We start from the raw sequence: 19,908 nt of genomic DNA on the forward strand, positions 1-19,908 counted from the left end.
ATGAATTGAGAGTGTTATTGCTGTAGTATATCTGTTGAAGGAGCGATTGTGTTTTTAAAGCAGATTTTATTTTTCTTTAATATCATGGAGCTTTCCTCCAAACAGGGGTATGGCAGGTTGCAGCAGGGTCGTTTTGTAAAATGCAAATTATAGTGTTTGTGAGTGCAGTGTGACACTGGCAGTTTGTGTGCAATCTTTCATCTGGATGGAGGAGAGATGTTTACGTCATGTGAGGATTAAGAGGATGGAACAGCACGGATGCGTATTTTTCACACACTGAGCAGTGGTTCTGTATATTTGAGTTGGATGGTGAAGACCTGCTCTTATCTACAGACGTTTAGCAATATAATGATGCAAATGCAATTGTATACAAGGAAACCAGAGATAGACGCTGGTATAGGGTATGTATTGTGTTATAGTATGGCATCATTATTGTGTCGCAGTACTGTGTCACAGTATGTTTTTCCAAGTATCCTGTGAGCATCATTTGCATAGTTAAAACATTATGTATTATTAGAGGTTTATAGATGGGTTGGTTTCACAGACAGGGAGTAAGCCTAGTCCTGGATTTTACAGCATTTTGAATTTAGATTTTCCATTGAATGGAGGATATAATCCAGGACTAGGCTTAATCCCTGTCTGGGAACCCACCCCTAAATGAATGAATTTAGTCCCATTTTACTTTTTTAATACAGTTGATAGTATAGATAATAGCGATTATCTAAAAATAGAAAAGAACTCCAAGAGCCAGGGCCAGGGTTTGGAGAAACATTAATGTTAGGACCACTGTGAACTCAGTAGATGAATTTGACTGGTATTTAATGGAATGATAGTTATTAATTTATACATAATTCCATTTATTTGGTTATTTAAATGTATACTGTGGGTGGTCTGCGTGGGATTACTCCGGGTGTTCCGGTTTCCTCCCACAGTGAAAAACACACGTTGTTAGGTGGATTGATGTGGTGACTCAAACGTGTCTGTAGGTGTGAATATGTGAGTATGTGTCACCCTGTGAAGGACTGGCGCCCCCTCCAGGGTATGTTCCCTCCTTGCACCCAGTGATTCTGGGTAGGTTCCGGACTCACCTTGACCCTGAACTGGATAAGTGGTTACAGACAATGAATGAATGAAGTGTATACTGTGTACTATTCAAATAAGTCCAGAGTTACAATACATGATTTTAGCCCTTTTTTTAAACGTGATTCTGGCCCTTTCTGAGTCCAGGCTTGTGGGCTCTTTGATTCAATTGGAGTCAACACTCGTGTAGCATGTGAAGGGCACAGACAAGTTATTCTGCCCTCTGATCAAGGTTCAGACCAGCCAGAAGATCACAGACATTTGTGGGGGTTTTTTCGCCCTGACTCTGAATGTAATCTCATATGGTGTATCGTGTACTGGTGAACAACTCAATCTGAAAACATTCCTTCAACAACCAATGAAAACTGAAAGCTTGAAAACAAATAAATTAATGAATAAGATACAACCAAACATTCATGTATGCAGTGCAGCTTTTTAGTTATAAAACATGTTAGAAGCACAATTCAGGGTCTGTACAGCATCAATTCAAAATCCTCACACTTTACGTTTCACATTCATAATTAAATTGGTTTAACTTGCTTTAATTTACACCATTGCAATGCAACACTGGTGCAAACCATGAGCTAATAGCTTCTTGTTTACACGTTTATGTGTGTTTCTTAACAGAAAAGTGTGCAAGATTATGTGAATTCTTATGAGTTCACTGTGTTCACTTCAATCCTGCAGCAATTTCTAATTTGTTTATTGTGTGATCCCATGACATTTAGTGTACGATGCCCATTATGAATAATCTACAGAAATCGGTCAGGTAGTGTGAGATCGCTAGATTCAGTGGAAATCTGTTCAGACTGTGTATCCTACTCTTACTCTATCAATCACATACTAACATTTGCCCTAGAGACCTGGGTTTAATTCCAATCTTGGTATTGTGATTATTTTAATGTGTCTGTGCAGGTTTACTCCGGGTGCTTCAGTATCCTCACACAATCCAAAATCACGTTGGCAGTTTTTTTTGGCTGTATGATAGTACCTGCACAGGTCTGAGTGTGTGAGTGAGTGGGTGAGTGTGTGTGATGTCTTGCGATGGACTGGCACCCTGTCAACAGTGTTTCTGTCTTGCACCCAATGATACACACACACACACACACATATATATATATATATATATATATATATATATATGTGTGTGTGTGTGTGTGTTTGATTTTACTGGCAGTCTATTGTTTGTTTGGTTTCCATCTGATATTTCTCATACTGTGTGGACGTGATGTGAGACACATTGAAGGAAGTGTTAAGTGCAGCTGATGATTCTCACGGGGACGTCATAATGCTATTCTGATGCTTCTTGGCTCGTGGGTAAAAAATGGTAGAAAAACCAGGACACTGCATTTAATACCACTCCCTCCAGTCCCACAGAGACCAGCTCCCAGCCGAGCACCGATTAGCAACTTACCTCCCCTCCTCTTTTATGGAAATGAGCAGATGTTTAGATTCAGCATTACAGCAGTAAATCTGGCAGCCACCACAGTGCCATTGTGTGTCTTTACATCAGCACTTTTTATTTCTCCTGCTGCCCAGTTGTACACAGAAATGTTTTGGGGAAGAGCACAGACAACTAGCCACTGTATATATATATATATATATATATATATATATATATATATATATATAATTTTTTTTTGTATTTTCAGCACTTGAAGGACATTGGTTTTTCCTTGGGGCATGAAAGGTGTGTGTAAATGTGCTGCAGGCCTGTAAGGGTAGTAGACAGGTTTCTTCTGAAGTGCAGCCTGTTCATAGCTAACAAAAGCAAAAGCTTTTAATGGAAATGGTGGAAGTGGTCGAGTTCAAGGCTAGATCTGAGAGAACATGTTACATGAAAACACATTGCATAATAAATATTGTCAATAGAAACAGAATATTGTTTTCTATCATTGATTTTCCTGATATTATTTAGCCTTCATCTTTAGACAATTTATTTGTTTTTTTAGTTTTTGTACCACTTTAAAATAAAGAATTATAAATGATTTGAAATCAGTTTATTTAGTTTGTAAAATAAATAAAAAAATTACAATCATTTGTAACACAATTAGAAAGTATAAAGGTGATTTTTTATGCCTAATAGTGAAAGTGTCAGATGATTTACTGAAAATGTAGTCTTTAGAGTGTGATTTTAGTCATTTCTTATGTTAGGTACACCACATTACCATAAATGTCTAAAAAGACATTCTTTTGGTGGTTAAATTGTTAAATGTACGAATAAATATGTGATGAAGCTGACTGAGTTAATGTTGACTAACGGAGAAGACAAAGTAAGATTAGGATATTTACAGGCTCTGAGGCCCTTTGCCCTTTTCATGTCTTGTAGCAGATTATTAACACTAGAACTACCAAACCGCTGCCATTTGGCAGTTATACATTTAAATCCCAAAGAACTGCCATTTGTGTGAATAGCTCTTCTTCAAAAGATTATAATAATAATAATAATAACAGTTGTTATTATCAGCAGCTGAGAAAACTGCCAAATTACCAAAATATTTTTGATTTGTTGAGATATTGTCCATATTTTCCTTGAACTAAATTCCTGAAAGTCTGGGCCTGCTGTGACTGTCAGAGCTTTATCAGTCATACATCCCAGAGCTTAGAATATCAAGAAAAATATGTCCGTCTGATGCTACAAATTTATTTTGTCACAGTAATGTGAGATGTAATAAATTAGCATCAAAAATTCTTATGTTTTCAACTAACAGACACCTCACACTAACAATCTGTGTCAAGATATCTGATGTGGGAGTATGATTTCAAGGCTGTACATAAAATATGAAAAAAAAAAAGCAGGCGCTAGGTAAAATTTTGGTCAAAACATGACAAATTTATAGAAAAATTGATTTATTGGTCAGCATGAAACAAGTCAAGTGATTACATATTTGAGTAGCAAAGGGTCTTTAGAAAATAAAACAACATATTGAATATGGCCATGTCACATTATTACTGTTTAATGATTTTAAAGTGTTTGCAAGCTAAACATTATTTTAAATCCATTTATCTATTGTTATTATTTAAAGGGAATACTTTAAATAAGCGGTTTTAAGACATATACACTTTGTTGGAAATACACGTAGCAAAAATGCCTGCTAGAGGGTTACAATGCCCTGGAACTGTGATCATGGAGCACCATTTAATATTTTTATGAAGAGTATTTGTGTTTTTTTGTGATTCAGAACTAAATATCAAACATAACTCCTTTGCGATTCAGAATTAAATATCAAACATCATGGCTGGATGCAATCAAATCCTCACAGCAATGCTCCAATGTCTTGTAAATAAAAGTAGTGACTGTTTCTGCAGTAAAAAGGAAGAAAAAACCTTGACAGTACCCTCAATTTCAGGAGAAATATTGTATGAACAGGAGCCAACTTTTGCCCAAATGCTGCAATGGGCCAAAGATAGATGTATAGATGTAGATCCATATGTTTTCACTGCATTTTTCTAAGTTTGTTGAAAATGCGGAGCTCTCGCTTCAGCAGTTCAGTCTGGAAGTCTTCCCACATGCCCCTGCCCTCGCCCTGCTCTCTACTGCACTGAAGAACTCCATTACTCATAGAGCCAATTAAAGGCATTTTATTAAATTTGACTTCTACTTCAGACTGTTCTTCCTTGCCAGATTCTTGGATATGTCATATTGATTTTTCCTGCATTCTTTTTGGCATGAGCAAGTTAAAACAAATATGCAACATCCATCTCCTGGCACTTAATTTAAGGCCTTTCCACTGGCAGTGTTCAATGCGCTTGACAGTGCTTTTAAATCAGGGTTGTGGTCTGCTGCTGTTATTGCTGTACTTAAAAGTTGCTGCACAAGATCATAATCAACTATCGATTCCATCTTAGGCTCAGAGCTGATGCCCAAAGCTCTTTCCACACGAATCATAGGAGGCATCTGGTGGTTCTTCACCTTGATCATCATCTCATCCTACACGGCTAATCTGGCTGCCTTCCTCACTGTGGAGAGAATGGATTCCCCGGTGGACTCAGCTGATGACCTGGCCAAGCAGACCAAGATCGAATATGGAGTGGTGAAAGATGGAGCAACGATGTCATTCTTTAAGGTAGAACATCCTCCCTGCTTACTAGAGCTGATCAAAACAAGGGAAATGACTAATCTGTTTCTTGCAGTAGGGAACAGACGGCATGGACACCCCCATGTGGAAGGCCCCCTCTATGGAGCATTACTGGTTAATTTAGGGACTAAAGAGGTTCTTCTAATTTTGGTTCTTCTGTGAGCTCTAAAAATAATAACAATTTTCAAAAATATATTGTGTTAGTTTTTGGGGGTCAGTAAATTAGATAATTTCCTATGAATTAAGCTCTAGGTTAGAGGTAAGTAAAGTAGCAGTATACAAGTACACATGAAATGGTATAGAAAATAAATTTATCTTAGCCAATATGACAATATTTTATTAAACAACAAAAATGAGCAGGGCTATGTGTATCATTTAAGTCAAAACAAAAATCTGAACAATAAACTGCAATCTTGTTTTCCTTTTTGCCTTATGTAAAGATGTAAATCATGTGAGATTAAAGTAGTAATCATATTATTAGGATTTGTTTAACAGCTAATCAGTAATCATAACTGAGGTCTGATTTTAAGAGGCATGTTTATTTGAAACAGATTCTACAGCACAAAGAAAAATGCACTTGAAAGATTTAATGTGGAACTTAATGTTGGTGGCTGAAAGTTATCGAGCACTGTTTAAGGTGGAAAGAGTCCACCTTTTTTTTTAATTTAAGGTGTGGGAAACTGCACTCAAATATAATTACACCACCATGTAATGATGAACAGTGTGGGGTACTATTTAAAGTGAGTTTGTAATTCTGGCTGGAAGGCATTTTTTTTTGCCTGAGACCTCTTATTTGTCATTAAAAATCAAACTAAATGACTAATCCAGGACATTTCTAAAGCCACGTGTTTATAAGAGTATAAATGTTAGCTTTAGGCCATTAGCTTACTTTAGCCTTCACTCGCCTCAGTGTGGTTTCCAATGTCACCTCTCAATCCTGATTTAACCTCCCTGGTTTCGGGGGTGCTTGTGGAATGAATATGAGGTGAGGTTGGGCACCATACCCAAAATTCATTATTTAATAAAAAAAAAAAAAAAAACTCTTAGTACTGAAGTAGTAGCCCAAAAATGATTTTCCCAGAAGGAGATTAAACCAAAGCTTTGGCAAAGACCACAGTATTCAACATTGACAATGTAGGATGGGATATACATTGCTGAATTTGTGCTCTGAATATGTCATAGTCTCAAATCTCTGTTTATATAGAGAAACTGTATATTGTTCAGCCCTTCCACTGCCATGTGAAATGTGTTGGAGGATGAAAAGCTGAGAGCTGGTGTGAATCTTAATGTGGTGTGTCATGAGCCTGTGTTCATGCTAACATTAATACTGTGTTTGATGGCTGCTCGCTGATGGGTTACATTTCACTGGCACCAAGCTGAAGAGCAGCAGGCTGCTAACAAAGGGATTTTTTTAAATCACAACTTGAGCCAACTTTTCAAAAACCCCCAAGTTCTTTTTTTTTTCTTCTCGTGCTGAGCAAGAAAGGGGAAAAAATCAATACAATTCCACAAAAGACTTTTTTTTTTCCATTTCTGTTTAGATCAAAATTCCCACTGCAAATGCAAATTCTACAGCTCCTCCATGTTTAGAGACTGTTTTGAAATTTTCCTCCATAATGATTTTTTTCCCCTTGTTGCAAAGTTCCATCTTTTCCCTATAGAATTTCTACGTTAGTATTTTCTTGTTGATGTTGTTTTGAACTTTGCTCTGATGCTGCAGCATAGACACTACATATTTTCTAATAAATGGTACAGAAATGTGTAGTCCTTAGTAGGTTGATTGCATATTTAGAAATAAAGTAAGTTAGAATGGGTTTCTGTGGTTCCTGCTGCCTAGAATATGATTGGTTATTTTTTTCCCCTCCTATATGCTTTCCCATAACCCTGGTTTTGTAGCGTACCTCAGCATTTCAGAATGATTCATGTTGAGGAACTGACTATGTTTTGTACTGTGAGCAAATCTAAAAATACAGAGACACCTCAGTTGTAGTGCACCTTTCAGAGGAAAATTGGATGTCTGGCTATGAGCGATTTAAATTTACCTTTGTATCTGTATACACCATTCATTCCCACTGCATCAGCTTGTATTCTGAATCTGATCAAGTGAAATGTTACGTTTCTTGGAGTGTGGCGTGTGACTGCAGCATAAAAAGGCAAACTGCTAGGAGATTAGAGAGACAGGTGTTTGCAATTAAAGTATCAGCGCTGTCAGATAAGAGAGGAAGAGGGGCCCTGACTGGGGCAGATGTAGTGAAAACCTTTGGCACTGAAAAGTCTCTAAGACGTGGAGATCATCTCACCGAGCCTAAAACATGAAATGTTAATTTAACATTTTATTGAGTGTAATCAAAGAGCACTCACACTCTGTAATTCTCTTGTGTGAATTCAGATGCTTGATGGAATTGAGCCAGTAATTATCTGTGATTAGCTATGGTAGCTAACGTGACCTCCTTGTAGAATAGCATGAAATGCCATTTAAACTCACTGCAAATCAAGTAGGGCTCTATTAATTCAACACAGCATAGCCTTTTTTCCTAGATTAGAGATGTTGGTTGCTTTTTTTCCCCCTTATTTTCCTCTCCTCTGTGCCTTCCTTTCACCGTGTTATTATGTACAGCAAGTCAAGCAAAGCAAGGGTGAGAATAGATTTTGAATGCATTAATAAAAAAGGGGAAGAAAGAAGGTGCTTGAATCAGTGTCAGTGGTGTCGTTCTGTTGCTTTATTCATTCTTAAGGAGTCCAAGGCTCAAGCCAATTCCCAGCCACTTTCAATTATGCTGCGAGACACCAGGGAAAACAGCACTGGAAGGAGGGAAAGAATAACAGGTGCTCAAGGTTAACAGAACAATGTCAACAACAGCACTGTGTAGTGCCGAGTTGGAAAATCTCACAGTAATGGAGCCAAAGCCCTGGAGAAACTAAATGCTCATTTGATTCATCTGAGCCACCGCGTGTGAATGTGTGTGTGAAAAGTATAATTGATTACATACCATCTACACTTATTACTAAAGTATGTAAGTATATTTGCCATGCTGTATATCTGTAAATGAATAACTGCAATGCCCCTGTTGTGATGTTGCATTGTTTTTTCACAATTCCTTTTTAAAACAAATGCACCATTTCTGTTCCAGAAAATACCAAGCCCACATCAAGAAAGGAAGACTCCAGCATGTTTTATATAGATATAGGAAACCTGGCAAAATAAAATATTTGAAATGATTAATCTTTAATCATCTGCAGCCGTTCAAAAAGAAAATAATTACTAGTGTCAACGGTGACCTTGAAATGGATTAAGTGGCAAAGAAGAAGATGATGATGATGATGATGATGATGACTATAGTGTCATTTTATTTCCAATCCCAATGAACTGGATCCATATTTAAGTGTAGTATAAAAGTCTACATACTTTTTTTGGGCCACTGCCTGTGTTTATCTGTAAGAAGTCTTGGCCCAGCCTTACTGTTACATGCCCTAAACAAGCACACATCTGTGCAGTGTAAAAAGAGCCTGGTACAGCTGGTACAGAGTGCTGCACAGTGACAGTGAAGACAAGAAAATGGGAAAGTGGCCAGTGGTTTCCTCAGAGACCAAATACATGATAATGATTTTTTTCCCCCATTTTGTTCCCACAGAAATCCAGAGTATCAACATTTGAGAAGATGTGGGCCTTCATGAGCAGTAAACAGAGCACATCACTTGTCAAGTCAATTGAAGATGGCATCCAGAGGGTCCTGAAGTCTGACTATGCTCTGCTTATGGAGTCTACTACTATAGAATATGTGACTCGCAGGAACTGTAACCTCACCCAAGTTGGAGGCATTATTGACAGCAAGGGTTATGGCATTGGCACGCCCAAAGGTAAACATCAACACATTCAATAGTCCTGTCATACATTAATTATCCAAAACCTTAAAACACCTGTGATGCTCAGTGAATGTAGCTGAATTAAATGAGCACTAGGTAAGATTTGGTATTTTTGCTCCTGGGCTCTCTTACAGTTTACAGCACTGCCCTGAAATCAGGGTGGTTTCCAATCCTCTTCCAAAATTTACATAGTGTAGATTCTGGGACATCACAATGATTCTGAAGCTGTAATTTTAAGGTAAAAATGCCTACCTAGTGTTTCTTTAAGGTGCACCTATTGTGGACACGGATGTATAACCATGCACGCACAATCTTTGTAGAAAATCATGAATCAAAATTGAATGCTCTGGGACAACCGCACATGAGCCAAGTCACTATGCACAAGGCCAAGCATAGGCTAGAAGGCACAAAACTGCCCAGCATTGGCTTTGGAGTAGGTGAACCATGTTTTCTACAGAGACGGAGCTTTATTCTAGTACTCTAATATTTTGGGGGTGAATTGGAGTAGGTTTTCTGCTCCAAAATTTATCGTTCAGCATCGTTCAGTGCCTGATCTCACTAATGTTCCTGTGCCTGAATACTATCCAATCCTCACCAACATGTTCCAGCATCTAGTGTACAAATTGTCCAGAAAAGTGGAAGATTTTACTACAGCAACGTGGAACAGATCAAGTCTGTACAATATCCTTTTATATTAGCAGGTCTTCATACAATGTGTCATGTGTGCTACTTTTGCTTTAAGTATATCACTGGCAATAACTGTAAGGGTTAAATTAAATGCAAGTTTTAACTGTGTAGAGAACTGTGATTCACATTATAATCTGTCTTCACTCCTATCTCAGGTACATAACACAGAGTCTTCTCTTTTGACCAGAATGGATGTGCCATAATGTATATGTTTGTGGCACCTCTGTTCCTCAGGCTCTCCATACAGGGATAAAGTAACCATAGCCATATTGAGTTTGCTGGAGGACGGGCGGGTGCACATGCTGAAGGAGAAGTGGTGGAGTGGAAGCAGCTGTCAGGAAGATGAGCGTTATGAAGCAGGGCCAATGGGCATCCAGAACCTTGGCGGCATCTTCATCGTTCTGGCCTCAGGCCTAGTGCTGTCAGTCTTTGTGGCTATAGGGGAGTTCATCTACAAGCTTCGGAAAACAGCCGAGCGTGAACAGGTGAGTAATCATTCACTGGTATCTTCTGTCTGGGAGGTGCTTTGACTTTTCCAGGTGATTTTGGTATGCCTGCCACAAAAAGCCTCAGGGAACTGGGCAGGGAAGTGTGGGTGGTTTTTATTTACAAATCTCTGAAATGGAAATTGTCACAGTACATTCACAAGCTGAGTTCTATCCACAGTGAAGTCAAAGAGAGCATAGTTGTATGGATGGCCCCCCTCCTTCGTAACTCAGCACGAGGCCAGTATCTGTTAGCTGAGAACACAACACTGCTTCGTGTTCTCCTGCAAGCACACTGAACTGTCTAAAGGCATTTTAGTGATTGGGTTCACGTCTTGAAGAAAGCATGTGTTAGCGCTCACTCTTCTATTTTACTGGTATTTAGTGAGTGGGCTAGTTAGATTGAGTAGGCAATGAATACAAATTAAAGAGAAAATTTTGAATAAAAAATAATTAAATAAAAGAACACCAAACATGTTTGGAAAATGCCATAGAAAAAAAATATTTTGTTTTTGTTTGCCTTACTTTGTCTTGACAATAGCTTCAGTTTTGGTTGGAATACTGCTCAATGCATTTTGACTAATTTGCTTGAAATCATGTCATCATGTTTAATGGTTGGAAAGAGGTGGTGCTGGCGGTGTCAACCCAGTTGTGCTGTTTGAATATACACTCAGTGGTGCATCACAATTGCACAATGGTATATTTGTAAGGAGTTTTTATTATTCATATTTGATGATTAATAATGACAGGCCACTCAAGTAGCAGCTGTCTGGAAACAACGATGGTTGGTAGTGCACCATCAAATTGTGTGAATATAGCCTTTAGCTTCATGATTCAATGAATAATTGGTTCCATTGTAGATGTATTGTGTTAGTCAAAGGACAAGCTGTTCTGTAATGCTCAGCTGATGGAACAGCATTTTCTGTGCTTTCCATGGTGAAATTAGCAGGGCAAACGATTATTTTATACACCAGTCAACCACAACATTATGACCTCTTCCTCGTTTCTACACTCACTGAGTTCCATGGACCATACAGGAGCACTTTGTAGTTCTATAATTACAGACTATAGTCCATTTGTTGCTCTGTGTACTATTTTACCCCATTTGCCCCTGTTCTTCAATGGTCAATGCCACCACAGAGCCGGTATGGTTTGGGTGGCATATCATTCTCAGCACTGCAGTGACACTGACTTGGAGGTGATGTGCTAAGGTGTGCCGTGCTGGTATGAGTGTATCGGACACTGCAGAGCTGTCATTCCTGCTCCGTGGTGGTGCTGTGTGGGTTCTGACTATTGACGAACAGCATAAAAGGGGGTTAAAAATGTGTACAGACCAACAGATGGAATCCAGTCTGCAATTGTAGTACTACAAAGTGCTCCTGTGGACTAATAGATACAATTCATCAGATCAATAATATGGATAATAAGTGATAAAATGTATTTTGTTGTAGAATAAAAACATCACTATCAGGACTAAGTAAGGCATTATTGTATCATACACTTTTAAACCAACTGATTGTAAGCAATTATCTGTTGAATCCAGATGGGTACAGATGTTGTTCAATTACTAATCACTTCTTCAGATTACGTGTTCAGTGGACCAGGGTATATCCTGTATGTTTGCCCACTGACTTCATTTAAAAGTTTTCTAATAGTAACCTCATTACCTTTTAAACGTTTTCTGGTGTAGATATATACATCTTGATTTATATAAACTGCATGACCCAATGTGTGTGAACACCTGCCTTAGACCTTTGTTCTTCCCATTGGATTAGTCAGTGGTTTTGGAAATGGAGATTATAAAAGCTATAAGTACACAGCTGTGTCAGAAATGTGTGTAGTTAGCATAGAGGATATCAGTAATTATTAGGGGTGTCTAAAGGATTTTGGATAAATATTGTATGACGACATGTGTGCATGTTTGTATTTGAAGGTATGCTACTTTCATATCAATAATTATATTAACCGGTTCTACAGTTAGATACAGGTATACAGTGCCCACTTCTGCATTCATTCAGATTTAAAAGCCCTGTCCACTACAATTTTTCCATTATGCCGACTGTCATTTGTAAACATTAGTCATCTCTCATATGTGTGATAAATACACAAAACACTTTCCCATGTGCATACAGTGCAGATTGACATGAAATTGTGCTTTAGATCTGTCATGTGGACTGTATCTGCAATTCAAAATATGTAATCTTTGACATACACTACCCTTCAAAGATAAAGCAGCATTCCACAGATTGATTATTGTAAGAAAACCTATGACACAGTGAAGATTTTGCCTGCCTTTAAAGTGTGAGATCAGAGGCTCACCGTGCTAGTTGTCGACAAATCACACTTGCAGACAGATATAACCTTATTTGAATTCATGAAATAAAAAATAGTCTTTTCCATGCTCAAAGCTTAATAAATAGCAGTCTGCTCCATGAACCAAGAGTAAGTTCGCCCCTACTGCAAGTGCTTGTGACACAGGTGATATCATATTGGAAGCATACTGTTTAACATCCTATAGGAAATGCTCTTTGTGATTACTGCAGTGTGCAGCTCCTTCCGTTTATTTCCTTTAAGCAGATGATTAGTAATTGGAGCATGGAAAACACAGCAGTTAGTCCCAGCACATGTCAAAATAGAATGTGGAGTGGGAGTGCTTATTTATTTATTTATTTATTTATTTTTTACCAATTATTATTGTAATTATCATCAAACAAAGGGAGCTGTGCTTGGACATGGCCTTAAAGGTACCAGGGCAGGGCTTAGAAAATGGCTGGGAAAAATCATTTAGCATGGTGTCGTGGCCAGTTAACCTCGATTCATGTTCCTCCGCTAACCGCAGCTGAGAGTCTGGCCGTCACACTGATCAGACATGGGTGTACTTACTTCCTCTTCTGCTCTCTCCCACCCGCCACCATGTCTCTTTTTTTCCCTCAAGAGGTCTTTCTGCAGTGCGGTGGTGGAAGAGATCAGACTGTCGTTCACGTGCGAGAGAAGGGTGAAACACCGGCGCCACCACCTCCACCAGCCTCCTCCACCGCCGGCCATGGTGAAGACGGACGCCGTGATCAACATGCACACCTTCAACGACCGTCGCCTGCCGGGAAAGGACAGCATGAGCCTCAGCACCGCGATGACGCCCGTGTTTCCATGACCTGCCTCGGGGATGGTCACCTGAGACACGTCCCTGGACCTGCCCCAGAAACCAGGGACTACGGCTCTGAGATGATCACAGCATTCACCATCAACCGCAGAGACGTCCGCAACCAAACGGCCAACCAGAACGGAGGCAGTAGCAGCAACCCAGGTAACGACCACATCCTCAAGCCAATGTACCCCACCATGCCCCTGAGGGAGGGGGGCCGCTCCGTGTCCTTTCTGTAAGAGGGAAAGAGAGAGAGAGAGAGAGAGAGAGAGAGAAAGAGAGAGAGAGTCTACCATCAGGCCAGAGCTGTCCGGCCCTGCGTCTGATGTTTATGTATGAAACGCCAACACATGTTCACCATCTGTTCTCTGGAAATCGAAGGAGTCTCCCTCCCCCAACCCTGTCTGCTCACAACTGTCCCCCAATATTGAGAAAAAAAAAACAGACAAGCATCTCATCGGAACAAACAAAATAGGAGAGAAAAGAGGCTTCTTAGAAGCATGGCAATAAACAAACTCCAGACTGACACAAGAGGTGTAGTTTTATTTAGTTTTTTTTTGTGTTTTATTTGTTTTTTTTGTTTGTTTTTTTTTTATTTATTTTTTGTTTGTCTTTTTATTATTTTGTCTTTATTCCATTCATATTTGGAAACAAATAATTCAATGCTCTTGACTTTTTTATTTAGATGTTCTCAAAAAAAAAATTGCTGAAGGCCTTTGGCACCATGGCAAGAGAACACTTCTATGGAAGCAACATTACAGACATGCTTTGGACCTTAATGAGTGCTTTTAATTTGGGTTGGTAGACCTGGCTACTGGTAATATTTGCAGTTAGTGACAGTATGCGCAGCTCTAGATCTGCGACTTCCAAGGAGACTCCAGAGAAAATGTGGCAGGATCCTCTCCCTGGTTCACAGATTGAATGCACAAAACAAACAGGGTTGACATAACTCAAGCTAACAAAGCATATTGCCGTTTAAATGAGCAGACTTGTTTTTCCTCCCTGAAATTAATAACGGTTCTGTATGTTGTGCCGTGTCTTATCATAGTGCCAAGACTAAATTCAATTTGTTTGTGCTCTACATTGTACTTTGCCTCCAGATGTTTTGTACACATTAAATGATAATGAGATGACTGATTAACACAGTAATTGCCAAAGATCTGTCCACAAAATGAGTTAGATATCTGAATCCACCATCCAGTCTGAAATAGCAGAAGAGTGAGGCAGTTGTGCTCTGTAAACAGCTTATTGTACTTCATGAACTTCACTTTCTCTATAGCATTCAATTTTCCTTTAGTTTATTTTAATATAGCACAGTTTACCAAGTTTAGCAGATTCTTGTGGACACAATAACATATATATTTTAATGAGTCTACAACCACCCCCACCACCCTTCTTTTCAAATAGAAAAACATCGCTACCTATAAACATAACTAATAATAATAATTTGTCTAATGCAGGATATCCAGAGGTATCCGTATTGGCCTTGGTTTGTTGTTTTGTAGAGTCTGAAATGTGAAATTAGTTTCATGTATCCATGCTTTTACTTGCTTTTCAGTTCCTTTCTATCTATTTCTGTACTCATCGCCTGGGTCCTTGTGTGAAGAGACTTGTAAAGTGGATGAAAAAGAAGAGATGAGTGCTCCTCATGTTGTCATTTACATGATGTACAATTTTAGAACGGGAAAGCATTAGAATCTATCAGTCTGAATATGTATGTCGTATCTTTAGCCTTATTTCCTCTCATAATGTTCTAGCCCTTGCATATCCTCCCCCAAAATATTAATTTGTTATGAATACTCAGTCGTACACCATTGAGAAGGTTTGGTGAAGCAGAGGCTAATGCTAATTCCAGTAATAATTGGATTTTAGTCAGCTGAATGTTGTCTGTACATAATCAGACATCGTTTGTTCTGATATTTTGTACTCAGCATATTGGATTTAAAATGATTTAGTGATGACGAGGTTAAAGTACAGAATGTCAGCTTTAATTCAAGGATAGAGGAATAATTTGCTTTAGAAATGTATTTCTAAGGTATTATATGACACATATATAAATGCCTGGCAGAAATGCCTGGGTTATAACTAGTTACATATACATGCAAAACAGACTAGAAAACCCTCTAAAAGACTGTAATCTACTACATTCTTATGAACAGTTATGAACACGTCATATAGTCTGCCATGATACTCTTTGTCCTCATTATGTGACAGTAGCAGGAAATTGTAGATGTTGAATCAGCCCTAAACATTTCTCCAGAAAGCAAATCTCCAGAAACAAATGGAAGTTGTCAAAGAAGGCGAAGGGTAGTATGCTAAATACTATATAAACACACATGGAAATGAAATGAACTGAAGCAAATATGCTGCACTTTTACCTCATAGGCATTGTTTCATCTCAAATACAATGTGCTGGAGTAGAGAGCCAGATATTGTGCTGCTGTCCAGTTATTTAATAGTTATCTAGTGTCCCTGTATTCCCTACATGTATGTGCAAACAAGCTGATGAGCGTGAGAGTGCACTTCATCTGGCTGAAGCTCTGCTAAATGCCCTTGGCTCATGCATAGCCTTTTGCTTCTTCATTTTTGCAGGTATGAGCTAAAAGCTTTCAGGCTGCAGTAGGCTTTTAGTTCTCTGTGTCTGAGGACGTGCTGCAGTCTGCCCCGGTGTCCACTGAAAGTATGCGTCTAACTCAATGCTGTCCAGTGCAGACTTGCTATTTTGGGTTTACCTCAGAAACGAGGAAAGAAATATTCAATGGATTTAAAGGAGCAGTCCGTTATTTTTTACCATCGGAAACAGCTCATATTTATTAATTAGCATTTGATATGAAATGCAAGATTCACATTGCTCTGTACTCCCTGAACCAGATAGTGGGTCCCTCACTTGGGGGCATCCATGTTTAAAATAGGTTTTGAATAGAAACCTATGGCCATTCTGCAGTATCATAATATGGAGAAGAATCACTGGAGGATAATGACCGATTCACAGCTGAAGAATGCTGTGGGTGAAGGACCCTATTATTTATTTTATTTTATTATAAACTAATTATTTCTTTAGAAAATGATCAGAATAAAGCCGCAGATCCTGCAGACTGCATTAGGCTAGGTTGTGTGTCAAAGGTCTCCTTAGTTTGTTTGTGTAGATGTGACGAAACAATACAAACGAGCAGTGTTAGCATTATGAGATGTAGGTGCTAAGAGTCTTCACTTGCTGCCTGTTGAGGCAGAACAAGAGACTGCATACCTCTGTGAGGTGAATATAAAGACAGTGTTAAACAAATAAACAAAAAAAGGGGGAAAAACACATTTTGGTTCTTTTTATTGCAGATAATGAACTGATCTAAAATAACTCCAATTCATGTGATTTGGTGTTGACTCGGTGAAAGCTCATTGTGTACGTGTCATTTCAATCCAGTGTAATTTTAACACCCTCTTACAAAGTAGACTATATATTAGATGAAAAAGGATGGAAATTACTGTATTTTGCTAAATACTGATTTTTACCTGTAAAAATGTCTTTCTTTATTTCCCAGCACCCATTTCCTCTTTATAATCTGACAAATGCTGTATCAGAAATTGTACATGCATTTTTTTTTCTTTTTGTAGTATAGTATAGGATCTGTTCTATGATTACACTCCAGATGGATTTAGAGGACACTGATATTATCTCTAAACCTTGTTACCCAAGAAACCAATTCATTAACAGCAGGGAGTAGATATCAGCACCAAGTGAACGAAAGGATACAGTCTGATGTATGTACTCCCCTTTTTAAATAAGAGGAATAAGGTTACTAATGTATTCTTATCAACTGTATGTAAATAAAGACTAGTATTTGATTCTCGGAGCAGTAGCTGTGATTGCTTTAGGGAAAGGTTTGGTTTCTCATCATTTCTCTCACTCTCTGTCAGTGCTGTGGCTCTTTGGATCAGCATCAGCTTCCGTTGCACAGATTTGTTTTGGTTGAACATGTGAGATTATGCTGTTGGTTACAATGCCTTTGTTTCTGAACACGCCCTTGTTCTGTCTACAAAGAACAGAAGACACCACAGTCACAAATACACTTAATTTGGTACAATAACCTGGTATAGACATTACTCTTATACTCAGAAGAAGTTGTGGTACTCTGAGTATTTTGCAATTTTTTGTAAGATATGAAAGCCTAATTATCCTTACACTGTGACCAATCAGTTTCCTATCATTGAAGACCACACATTTCTCTATTCTTTATGAATAAGATATGATGAAGTATCACTTTTTTGTTTTTCTGTATTGCAACTTAATATAGAATATTTAGTTTGGGTATTTGAATCAGTCTTATTTATGGAGCATCTATTTTATAAAAAAAATATTAAATTAATAAATTAAAAGAATGAATAAGCAATGTGAATACTGTTGTTTTGCAAAATTCTATGAAACAAACAAACAAAAATAATAATAAATAAAACAGATTTTACAGAACGTGTGATCCATTAATATTTTTCCTTTGGTGATGGTTATGTCTCCTTTATTTGCCTTTTTGTCTCTGGGTGGGGTTGGGGTGGGGGGTTGATGCATTTGATCATGAAGTAGAATAAATCATGTTTAAATCACTCGGCTGATTTTGTGGTGCCACCCAGGGTTTATCTGTGGAGACGACCAATTTCTATGAATATAGTTTTTTGTAATGTTTTGTAATTCTGTTTTTTTCCTTAGTAATAGTATGTGCTGGGAGAAGACATATAGAGTATATCTGATGTTGATATAAAGAAGAGAGGAGAGTGAGTGAATTATTTTTTTCTTTTGACACACTGTGAATAATTCAAATTGTACAGATTGCTGTATGGGTTATATGCTTTTGAAATTTTGAATAAAAATATATGAAATATGTTTGTTAGTGATGGTATCCTGAAATGTATTACAGTATATCACCAGAGGCTAAGGAGGCAGATATGTCCTTTATTATTACTAGGCAGTTGTAGAGACATAATGCCACAAGGTTACACTTTACTTAAAGCCCCCCAAGTCATCAGTTAAAGCCAGAAGAACATGTGCTCATCAATATGAATTATTAAGAGGTTTTTTAAAAGAAAGGAAAAACAGACACATTGTCTTATTCTTACTCACTGTTACATGGTTTCTTACTCAGAAAGCAGGGATCTGTTTTCTGAGTAAGTCCCCTCCATCTCTTAAGGCAGCTGGTTAAATGTTAGAGAAGAAGGATTAGGACTGAAATTTTCTTGGTCCTCCTCTCTCAATCCACAGCTGAGGTGCCAATCACTAGTTCACTAGTGTGTGTGTGTGTGTGTGTGTGTGTGTGTGTGTGTGTGTGTGTGTGTGTGTGTGTGTGTATTTACGTTCACAGATGGGTTAAATACCGAAGACACATTTCATTGTACACAAATATATATTTACACATTTCAAATAATTTCACATCCCTCACTGCTCAAAAGATCCCCATATTTTGATTGAATTGGTTCCCTGGGTTTGTGATGTAAGAAACCCTGGCTGCCTGAATCCCCCACGTTGAGACTTTGAAAAACTGCAGTTTCAAAGCAACAAATGCTGAGCTTCCTCATGATATGTCCTCTAGCATATATATATATATATATATAATAAAACATGTACACACAAACAAGGTGTTAAAATGTTGCAGTCTTAAAAGGAAATTGCGACATCAGAACACAGCGTAAGCCAACTGGGTTTTGGTTGCTTGGCAACATAGCACATAGCATTACAAGCAGAAACACACATCCAGGAAGTGCCCCAGACATAGTGGCTGTCTGAAATGACCTGAATGCTGTCTACTAAGACGGTATTCTGAGGGAGGAAGGTGCCAAGTCATGTCTGTATTGAATGCTTATATAAAACACGGCCTGCTTTTTACTCCTATGTCTTCAAAGTTGTAATTATTCTGGGGAGCGATTGTTAACAAACGAGTGTCCTGGAAATGTGTTGACATACTGCTGCCTTAAAAGACTGTCTATAACTTGAATCAGTTAGAAATACTTTCAAGCTGCTTACTAAGGCAGAGAGCTTGCTGCCTTCTGTTTCAGACTCGGACTGTGGATGAATACATGTGTAGGACTGAAGCATGCAAAGCAGCTAAAACAAATGGATACTTTAGACTCCTCAAACTTCTTTTAAAAAACAACAAGGTTGACAAAATCATTATGAAGAGTGTGCATCTGAATCAAGTGAGGGGTGTGTACAATGTGTGCTCTGTGTATTTAGCAAATGAATGGAATATAATGTTTTTTTTTAAAAGTGAATTTCTTTAAGTTTTCTTCAAAGGAGTGAAAAACGTTCAGGGGCAGCACAGTGGTGCAGCAGGTAGTGTCGCTGTCTCACAGCTCCAGGGTCCAGGGGTTGTGGGTTTGAGGTCTGCTCCAGGTGACTGTCTGTGAGGAGTTTGGTGTGTTCTCCCCGTGTCTGTGTGGGTTTCCTCCGGGTGCTCCGGTTTCCTCCGACGGTCCAAAAACACATGTTGGTAGGTGGATTGCAGACTCAAAAGTGTTCCTAGGTCTGAGTGTGTGTGAATGCGTGAGTGTGTGTTGTCCTGTGAAGGACTGTCACCTTGTCCAAGGTGTG

The 19,908-nt window shown here is 38.4% G+C and overlaps 1 protein-coding gene across 2 annotated transcripts in view; it reads left to right on the top strand.

Moving 5' to 3' along the window:
- Positions 1-18,094, top strand: part of grik3 (glutamate ionotropic receptor kainate type subunit 3) — a 141,484-nt gene extending 123,390 nt beyond the window's left edge. Inside the window, exons 13-17 of one of the 2 annotated variants that reach the window (XM_066682431.1) lie at positions 4,930-5,147; positions 8,792-9,017; positions 9,945-10,195; positions 13,133-13,499; positions 18,034-18,094. In XM_066682431.1, the coding sequence (XP_066538528.1) occupies positions 4,930-5,147; positions 8,792-9,017; positions 9,945-10,195; positions 13,133-13,499; positions 18,034-18,074 (1,103 nt within the window). In that variant the 3' untranslated portion in view covers positions 18,075-18,094. Of the gene's footprint in view, positions 1-4,929; positions 5,148-8,791; positions 9,018-9,944; positions 10,196-13,132; positions 17,766-18,033 lie in introns of those variants that run through there. The other variant, XM_066682430.1, reaches the window with a different exon arrangement.
- The last annotated feature ends 1,814 nt before the right edge of the window (positions 18,095-19,908 follow it).

This window comes from Hoplias malabaricus, chromosome 10, assembly GCF_029633855.1.
Source record: "Hoplias malabaricus isolate fHopMal1 chromosome 10, fHopMal1.hap1, whole genome shotgun sequence".
NCBI classification, from domain to species: domain Eukaryota; kingdom Metazoa; phylum Chordata; class Actinopteri; order Characiformes; family Erythrinidae; genus Hoplias; species Hoplias malabaricus.